General features: G+C 57.0%; 1 protein-coding gene across 1 annotated transcript; it reads left to right on the top strand.

Annotated features, from left to right (window-relative positions):
* Positions 1-378: 378 nt before the first annotated feature.
* SLC25A1 (solute carrier family 25 member 1) lies at positions 379-8613 on the top strand. The gene is made up of 10 exons (XM_036277268.1): positions 379-490; positions 5497-5676; positions 5942-6049; positions 6130-6229; positions 6337-6475; positions 6967-7051; positions 7223-7327; positions 7451-7566; positions 7648-7721; positions 7896-8613. Exons 1-10 carry the CDS (start codon positions 379-381, stop codon positions 8008-8010), a joined length of 1134 nt encoding a protein of 377 aa, XP_036133161.1. The 3' UTR covers positions 8011-8613.
* The last annotated feature ends 724 nt before the right edge of the window (positions 8614-9337 follow it).

The following is a 9337-nucleotide window of genomic DNA, read 5'->3' on the forward strand; positions in this document are numbered from 1 at the left end:
AGTGCTGGCTGTTGGCCCAGGCACAGCAACTCTGTCCTTCACAGCAGGCCCTGCTGGGTCTGTCACCATCTCCTTCAGTGCCCATGCACTCCCTCTGTGTGCTGTCAGGCCCTGAGGCTGGAGCCCATCTCCCAGGGCACCCGTACTGTGTGTGCCACCCTCCTCTGGGCAGTTCAGCAGCTGCCAGGACCACACTTGTGCTCTCCTCAGCCCTCCCGGAAGTGATACTTTATCTACCAGAAGACAGCCAAGGCATAGGGAAATCTCAGGTGAGGGGAGGGCCTTTATGGAGCTTGGCACTGCTCCTGTACCTTGCCAGCCCAGAAAGGCAGGGTGGCCGAGTTGTGCATCTGCCTCAGTTGCAGGATGCCATGCAGCATGCTACAGTCAAGGAACGCCAACTTGGCCAAGAGGCTGCTGCAGTGGTTCCTGGAGGAGAGCAAGAGGGAGTGCTTCACAGCCTCTCTCTTCACCTGCTGTGACCTGCAATGTGATGCTGGAGCTGGCCTGGAGGCACAGCCTGGTGGACCTGACCATGCCCTGCATCATCCAGATGATGAGGGAGCACCTTAGCAAAGTAAGTACCTGCCCTTCTGTGGCTTCCTGGCCCCTGGCTGTGACTGGCTCCTGTCTGCCGAGATCCTGCTGTGGCTGGTTGGAGGCTGCCTCAGATTGCCCAACCAGCCCAGGCTGCTGTTAGGAGAGGCCTCTTGCCTTCACACTCAATTGTTTTTCTGTCCAGTGTTATTATTTCTAAAAAATCACCATGGGGCAGTAGGGAGCTGTATAGAACTAAGTGCCTGCCCTCACAGCAGTTCCACACACACTGGTGAGAAAGTGAGACAGATGCAGTGCTTTTGCCCACCACCAGAGGGCCCAAGGACACCTCATTTGGGCCACCTACCTCTCAGCACCAGCTATTAGCAATTGGAGGAGCATTTAACAGGAATATTAACATGTATTTAAGCCTTTAACACCTTAACAAGGGAGGCAGTCATCCCCTCTACAGCTGGGGTTCAGGTCCAAAACTGACAGATGAAGGGTGTGGGGTGTGGGAGGAGCACTTAGACACACATCTTCCTGGCCCAGGGGCCACACTCATGTCTTAGCACATCGCTTCTGCCACTCCAGATATCAGTTGGTGTTCCTAGTGTCCCATTCTGGCTTTCTTTGCAGGTTGATGAGCTGTTAATAAGGTGACAGTGTCTGATTTCAGCTCAGCAGTGCCTATTTGCCCATCCAGCCACATACTTAACCTTCTTCCAGCCAGATAGAGGCTTCTCTCAGTGTGCATGGAAGGAAGGAGCTTCCCAGGTTTAGTGTGGGAGTTAGGGAAGAAATAGGGAGGGGTAGGGTCTGGCGCTACCAGCTTTGGCCTGCAAGGGCTTCCTCTGGGCCATCCCATTCAAGGCCTTTGCCATACTGCAGGAGTAGGGATCCACAAAGTGTGCCTTCTTGCTGGAAGGACACTGATCCCTGGGCCAGGACCCCCAGACACCTTCCCTAGTCCTGGAAGGTAGGAGTTGCCACAGTGTCAGCCCTCAGTCCTGCCCCATATGCCTCTGCCAGCACCCGATCAGGTGCCTGTCATGGTGGGGAGAGGAGGGTGGTGGGGAGAGGAGGGTGCCCACTAGGGATTTCTCTCATAATGGTGGAGTATAAGCTGGTTCTTGTCTTGGGCTGGGGCCCAGCAGACTGGACACTGCTGTGAGGCAGATAAGTCCAGACAAGAATGCCACAGCCTCTTCTGACGGAAGATCCTGGTCCCAGGCCTCTTGACTCATCTGGGAAGCTCAGGGGCCATCCCTCTGAGAACCCTTTACCCCTCAGGGCTTTCCCAGTATAGCTAGCTGAAGGCAGAGAGGACAGGTTGTGAGAGGACAGCTGTCTTGCTCCTTCCCTACCTCAGACCAGATCCCATGGAGAGAATAGGAAAGGGAGCGCACAGGGTTGGCATCTGAGCTGTCTCTGCTAGGTTTCTGGTGTGTGGCCTAAACTCTCCCAGACCTGAATGCAAATTGTTTCTTCTTTCTTACCCAAGTGCTTGTTTGGGGTGGGGGTGGGAAGTTCCCAGACACACAGTTGCTGTCATCTCTACTAGCACAGTATTGTCCAGTCTACATCCCCCATGGCACCACTTCCCTCTGTTCCCTCCATCCTTCTGTCTGCTCCAGCCTGTGAGCATTGCACCTGGTGAAGCCTCAAGGAAGGGCAAAGTGCAACTTGTCCTCAGATGGCTGTCACAGCCCCTGCCTCTCAAGTGGTGCATCCTCTCTACCAGGTGGAGGGTCCCAGATGTAAGGTGACCAGTCTCCTTAGAAGGGGTAAGCAGCCTGGACTGGCTAGAAGCAGTAACTATGGCATTGTCTCAGCAGTGTCCCTGTGTCCAAAGGATGATTCAACCCTGAGTCATGCTGCATTCACAGCCCCACTGCTCCTGTGCACCTGGTGGTCAAGTGTCCACTGGGGAAGTACTGGGCTGGAACAGCAGCTGGGGTTTACCAGGGCCCAACTGGGCACTCACATCTCCACCTGGTTAGTAGAGAGGCCTTACTTTGTGGAGTGAGGTGGTGGTCACTGCCAGTGCAGCAGTGTTCTGTGCACCTGTCTTCAGTTCTAACTCTCTTGGAGGCTATGTGCTTGCCTCCCAGGTTCACCTCCAGGTCAAGACTGCATGTGGCCTGTAAGGCAGGCACTCGCATGCTCTTGCCTCTTTGCAGGTGGACAGACTGGACACCTTGGAGAATTTGCAAAAGTGAGAGAAGCATGTGGTAGAGCCTTCCCCTTTCCTCTTTGGTAGGTGGCATCCCATAGCTCCTGTCCCCTGTCCTTAGCTAGGCTTCAGATTAGAGCAGGAATGGACAGGGTCGGGGATGAAGGACCATGGTGGCTATCAGGTGTAGAGAAGGTAGAAGGTCAGTGACCCAAGAATGTTGAAGAGGAGCCACCACTGTCCTCCCTGCTCTAAGGATAGCTGCCTTCTTGTGGGAGTGCCCCTGCCTGTTCCTTGTGCTTGGCAACTGACTTGCCTTGAGCTACTGCTGTGTGCTGCCTTGTATGGCCCCTGACAGCAAGGCTGTTGATGGCTTTGCACTTGAGAGCCTGCCTGGATGACCTGGCCATTCTTTTTTTTTTTTTTTTTTTAATATGGTTTTATTTTATTTATTCATGTATTTATTTTAGAGAGAAACATCAGTGTGAGAGAGAAACATTGATGTGAGAGAAACATATTAATTGGCTGCCTCCTAATGAGGATCAAGCCCACACCCCTAATGAAGATCAAGCCCACAACCGGGACATGTGCCCCGACTGGGAATCGAACCGGGACCTCTCAGTCCATAGGACAATGCTCAATCCACTGAGCCACATCAGCCAGGCGACCTGGCCATTCTGTAGCTAGATCGATCGTTTGGTATTCATTACACAGAGAGGCTGATGGTTCCTAGAGTGCATTTGTGGGACTAACATAGGCCTGAGGGTATAAGGTGAGCACACAACAGGTGAGTCTCCCCACCAACTGTGTGCTCCCTGGGGGTCATGGTGCCCACACACCATTGATGTCAGTCAGGTTTGGTGTTTTTGTTTTAATTTTTTTTCTTTATTGATTTTAGAGAGAAGGGAGAGGAAGAGAAAGAAACATCGATGAGAGAGAACATGCGGGGGGGCGGGGGGCCTCCTGCATGCCCCCCACTGGAGATTTGACCCACAACCTGGGCATGTGTCCTGACCAAGAATCTAACAGGTGACCTTTTGGTGCATGGGTTGATGCTCAACCACTGAGCCACACTGGCCGGGCGTCAGTCTGGATTTTTAAGATATCGATGGGCATCAGTGAGATGGGCAGCCAGTTGAGCTAAGGCCCTGCTTGAGGATGAGCTTGCCCTCTAGGCTGGCTAGCCTTTAGAACTGGCCCCACAACAGCAGCTCCCACAGTGCTTGCCTCCAGCACCTGCTCTTGGTGTCTCCTCCTCTGGATGGTTAGGGCTGGTCTGCACCCTGCTCCTTGGGCCCCTGGCCACTTGGGGGCAGCAGGAGCCCTGCTCAACCTTGGATTCTTTCTGTGCAGTCCAGCAGCTGATGCTGACAGCAGGCCCTGCTACAGGACCAGCCCTGCTGGCTTGCTCCTGCCTTTGCCAGCCTCCCAGCCTCCCGTGTACAGCTTCAGCATGTAGTGGGCACTCAGTGGCGACACTCCCTCTACCGAGTTATTAACCTCCCCAAGGAGCACAGAGGACCTGGATAAAAGGCGGGGACACCTGGATGTTATTTATTTATTTATTCATTCATTCATTTATTTATTTATTTATTTGGAAGTGCCCCTAGCGGGAACCAAACCCGGACTCTGGTCCGCAGGCCGATGCTCCAACTGCTGAGCCAAACCAGCCAGGGCCTGGATGTTACTTTTGCCAAGACCCAATGAGGGCAGCCACGGAGCCATCCCAGGCGCACAGCGATGCTTCCTAAAGACCCTGCGCCTCCGAGCCCAGTTGCCTGGGGTCCGGCTCGGCCATTGCCTGGGGAGGTCAAGGTAACCCCTGACTATCTAAGAAGACCAACTCGCCCTGGCCGGTTTGGCTCAGCGGTTGGAGCGTCGGCCTGCGGACTAGAGAGTCCTGGGTTCAGTTCCTGCTAGGGGCACGTACCATAAATAAATAAACAAACAAACAAACAAACAAACTCTAGTTGCCAAACAGGGAGGTCAACTCAAGTCTTCAGACCTTCCTGCTGAAGCCAGGTGTCCTGGGGAGTTCTTGTCTGCAATGAGTACCCAGCACTTGGGGAAGGGGCGCCCTCTCTTCACTCAGCACTGGTGGAGCTACCCCACTCCTGGTCACTTTGCAGACACAGCTGAACAGACCGTCTAACCTGGCTTTGAGCCTCCTGCCGATCATGAATATTAAAGTCAGCTTTTCAAGGCAAAGCTTCCCTGCTTGGTGCTTGTGTGGGTAGCAGCAGACAAGAGATTTGCTGGGTCTTCTGGGTGTGGGGGACCTGCATCCACCCAGGGAAGCTGCCTAGGGGGATATAGCCATGTGTATTTGGAGTCTTTTCCCGACCATGTGCACTGCATGAAGTTCTAAATCCCGGAAGGGCAGTGGTAGCCGCTGGGCCTGTAGGTGTGGTAAGGTCAAACCCTCAAACAGCAAAGATTGGGCTAGCCCACGTGTCTCTCCACCGCCATCTCCGGCGTCCTGCCTAACACCGCAGAAGCACGCCTAGCTATATGCTCAATGCTCGGGCTGGGCTGGTTTAGGGCACTGCACTTTGACCCACAGCTTTGGACCAGGCGCACAGCGATGCTTCCTAAAGACCCTGCGCCTCCGAGCCCAGTTGCCTAGGGTCCGGCTCGGCCATTGGCTTGGCTGCCGTCCCCGCCCTGACCTCAGTTTCCCGGCCTGCATGGGGGCGGGCCGGGGGCGGGGCCCGGCTCGAACCACGCTGGGCGGAGCCCAGAAGCTGACGCGGCCGCCCCGCCCCGCCCCCGGGCATAACCAGCAGCCGCCACCGCCGACAACGTTGACCACTGGATACTCGGACCCGTGGCCAACGCAGGGCTCCCGCCTCTCGCCTACCGCCTCCCCGCAATGGCGGCGCCCCGCGCTCTGGCGGCCGCCGCCCCCGCGCCTGCTCCCGGAAAAGCCAAGCTGACGCACCCGGGGAAGGCTATCTTGGCAGGTGGGCTCCCCGGGGTCGTGAACCCCAGGCCCACCGGTCCCACCAGGCTTGCGGACGGGCCTGGGACCCCAAGGCCCTTCTCCACTTCCGGGTCGGGCGGGGGGCGCGGCACTGGTCTTCGGCTCAGCCTGCGTGTCACCCCCCGTGCCTCTCCAGGGCAACGGGGGTGGAGTATGAGGACCTGGCTGGACAAAGTCCGGGGCTGGAGAGGGGCCTGGGCCTGGTAGCTGGGCAGAGGTCTCAGACCACAAGTCTGTTCCCCCAGGCGGCTTGGCAGGAGGCATCGAAATTTGCATCACTTTCCCCACTGAGTACGTGAAGACACAGCTGCAGCTGGACGAGCGTTCGCACCCGCCGCGCTACCGGGGCATTGGTGAGCAGGGGGCAGCGTCGGGGAGCCTCGGGGGGCGGGCCCCGGGGGCGGCGGGAGTCGCTGACCGCCCGCTCTCCCAGGGGACTGCGTGCGGCAGACAGTCCGCAGCCATGGCGTCCTGGGCCTGTACCGAGGCCTCAGCTCCCTCCTCTACGGCTCCATTCCCAAGGCGGCTGTTAGGTGAGGTGGGCTTTGGGTGGGGGTGGTCTCCGGAGGTGGGGACCGAGGCCACGGGAGGGTGGCGGGGCGGTGGCGCCCCCTCTCACCCCACTGCCTTCCGCCCCAAGGTTCGGGATGTTTGAGTTCCTCAGCAACCACATGCGGGACGCCCAGGGACGTCTGGACAGCACTCGAGGGCTGCTGTGTGGCCTGGGCGCCGGCGTGGCTGAGGCTGTGGTGGTTGTCTGTCCAATGGAGACCATTAAGGTGGGGAGGTTCCCTGTAGGGACAACATGCCAGGGGGGAAGGGGGGTGGAGCCTTGGGTCATCCTGTGTTCAGTGGAGATACCGAGGTAGGGAGAGCCCAGTAGGAGGGGGCAAGGTGTGCATGGAGAACTGTCTAGGAAGCTTGGGTGCAGGAGGCCTGCAGGATGGGCCTCCTGTGGAGGCTGGACTCTGTCCTGAAAGCAGTAGGAAGATGGCAAGTTTTTAAAAATAATACTTTTGTAAACAAAACAATGCATGTTTGCTGCCCAAACTACAGGCAGTACCAGCAAACACAACCACAGAGGCTCCTTAGTGAGGCAGGCCCTCTAGTCTCTTGGGCCTCAAGTGCTACAGTGGTTGGCCGTTTCTAAGTGAAGAGCTATATCTCCAACCCTGGCTTGACTTTGGTGGGATCTGGACCTGCAGGCCAAGGGGCCAAATGTACCCTTCCCGTGGCACCCTAGGAGCCAGCTCCTTTGCTTCCCTCTCAGGTGAAGTTCATCCATGACCAGACCTCTTCCAACCCCAAATACAGAGGATTCTTCCATGGGGTCAGGGAGATTGTGCGGGAACAAGGTAAGCCACTTGGCCTTCCTCCTCAGGTAGGGTCTAGGACCTGAGCCAGGCCGAAAAGAACCTGTATGCACTTCCCCTTCCTGCCTTGGCACTCCTTCGTGCAGCTTCCCCCAATCCCCAGCTGGGGTCTGTGTGCATGTATAACCCCCATACCTGCCTGCCTGCCCCCAGGGCTCAAGGGGACGTACCAGGGCCTCACAGCCACCGTGCTAAAGCAGGGATCCAACCAGGCCATTCGCTTCTTCGTCATGACCTCCCTGCGCAACTGGTATCGAGGTGTGTCTGCTGCCCCAAGACCCCACCTTTTCTTAGACCCTGGTCTATGCTCCTCCCCAGCCATCAGAGCTGGCCCCTTTACCTTCCCATCACTTTATGATTGCAACCCCCACCCACATCCAGGGGACAACCCTAACAAGCCCATGAATCCACTGATCACCGGGGCTTTTGGAGCTATTGCGGGTGCAGCCAGTGTCTTCGGGAACACTCCTCTGGACGTGATCAAAACCCGGATGCAGGTGGGGTAGAGCCTGGAAGGGGGAAGGGAGCATGGAACGGGGGATGTCTGCTGAGTCCTGTGGTGTGCTGGTGTCTTATAGGGCCTGGAGGCTCACAAATACCGGAACACATGGGACTGCGGCATGCAGATTCTGAGGAATGAAGGGCTTAAGGCGTGAGTAAGGGAGAGACAGGGCTCTTGTCCCCACCCCAGTCTCTCCCTGGCCTTCTCCTTAGGCCTCAACCCAAACTTCCTGCCCACCCCAATGTCTGGACCCGCTCCCTGTGTCCAGGGACTGTCCTTTATCTGCCTCCTCATGTGCCTTTTTTCTTTCCTGCCCAACCCCAGATTCTACAAGGGCACTGTCCCCCGCCTGGGCCGGGTCTGCGCAGATGTGGCCATTGTGTTCATCATCTACGATGAGGTGGTGAAGCTGCTCAACAAAGTGTGGAAGACAGACTAAGCCCTAAGTGTCTGCATTGGGGCTGCCCTCAGGCACCTCCAGACCAGCCCCTCCACCCTCTTCTCATGATTCCAGTGCAGTTGTGCCAAAAGGCCCCCTTTCCCTGTCCCTTGCATTCTGTGGCCTGGGCCTGCTCCCTATGGCCCTTGAGTCCATGTATCCCATAGTACTCTGTGTCCCTTGTGGTCCATATGACACTACCGTTGTGTCCATGTGTTCAGCAGAGGCTGGGTGTTCCTCTGGCCTGTGACTCTGTGCCCATTTGCCCATACGCTTACTTATGAGCCATGTGCCTGTGTTTCATGTTCTGTGTCCTGTGAACCTGTGTCCCACTTCCCAGGGTGCCCGTGTAGACTGGGTCCATGGCTCTGTAGCCATGGCTCAGTCCCAGCCCGGTGCCTTCCACCCTGGGCAGCAGGAGCACCTGTCCTGGCATACCACAGCTGCCTCCAGGCCTCAACCTGGCCTCACTGCATTCCAGGGGCTGCATGCCCCCTGCTTCTCCCGCCACTGGCCTTAACTGGCCCTTGGGCCCTCCCTCCGCCTGGGACAGGGTGGCACCCGCCACTCTCAGGACCACCCTCCCAAGGCAGAATAAACCGGATCCTGTCACAACCTTCTGTCCCTGTGTGAGCCCATCTGTAGGTGGGCAGTGATGGCCAAGCCTCTGTGAAGGTCAAGCTCTTCTGAGGATACTGTCAGAGGGACAGGGAAGCCAGGCAGCAGGCAGGCTGATAGGCAAGCCAGCTGTAGCCAGTGTCAACCCTCAGAGAGTCCTGGCTTCAGGCCAAGGAATATCTGTGGCCTGTGGCCAAGATCCTCTAGGGTCCCCTGGAAGTAGTCACTGAGTGGATAGAGTGGAGAACTGCCCCATGCCGCTGGTTGAGGCTGCAGAGACAATGCTGGGCTCTTTGTCCTACAACCTATGATTAGGCCCACCTCCCTCCCTCCTGGTTTCTCTGTAAAATGGTCTGCTTGAGATGAAGTGCTTTGTGGGGCATTTAGTTTCTAGTCTCCTGAGGCTCTGAGCAGGATGCCTTTTCTCACTCCACCCAGGCTAGGAGCTCTGGGGCTACAAAGGGTGAGAGGGTGCCTGACCAGGGCCTTAGGGGTACCTCACCCTACAGCCCTGAACCTCAGAGGAAGATGTCCCTCTTGCTGGAATCCCAGGATCCAGGCACAGGTGGGAGCCCAACAGGGCATGGAGGACACAGCCCTGAACTGGAAGGTCCCAAGGGCTCTTCCCACCCTTCTCAGATCAGGAGCTAGGAACCACAACCGATGATCCAAGTGAAGACAGAGGATGGGATGAACCAGTGCCCCTGGC

This window comes from Molossus molossus, unplaced genomic scaffold, assembly GCF_014108415.1.
Source record: "Molossus molossus isolate mMolMol1 unplaced genomic scaffold, mMolMol1.p scaffold_m16_p_22, whole genome shotgun sequence".
Classification (NCBI taxonomy): Eukaryota; Metazoa; Chordata; class Mammalia; order Chiroptera; family Molossidae; genus Molossus; species Molossus molossus.

Excerpts from the sequence above, each read along its gene's own strand:
- SLC25A1 (XM_036277268.1), top strand. The coding sequence starts at position 379 with ATGCTACAGTCAAGGAACGCCAACTTGGCCAAGAGGCTGCTGCAGTGG. Across the intron at positions 6,050-6,129 it reads GCCGCGCTACCGGGGCATTG|GGGACTGCGTGCGGCAGACA; the intron begins GTGAGCAGGGGG and ends CCGCTCTCCCAG. Across the intron at positions 7,328-7,450 it reads CCTGCGCAACTGGTATCGAG|GGGACAACCCTAACAAGCCC; the intron begins GTGTGTCTGCTG and ends ACCCACATCCAG.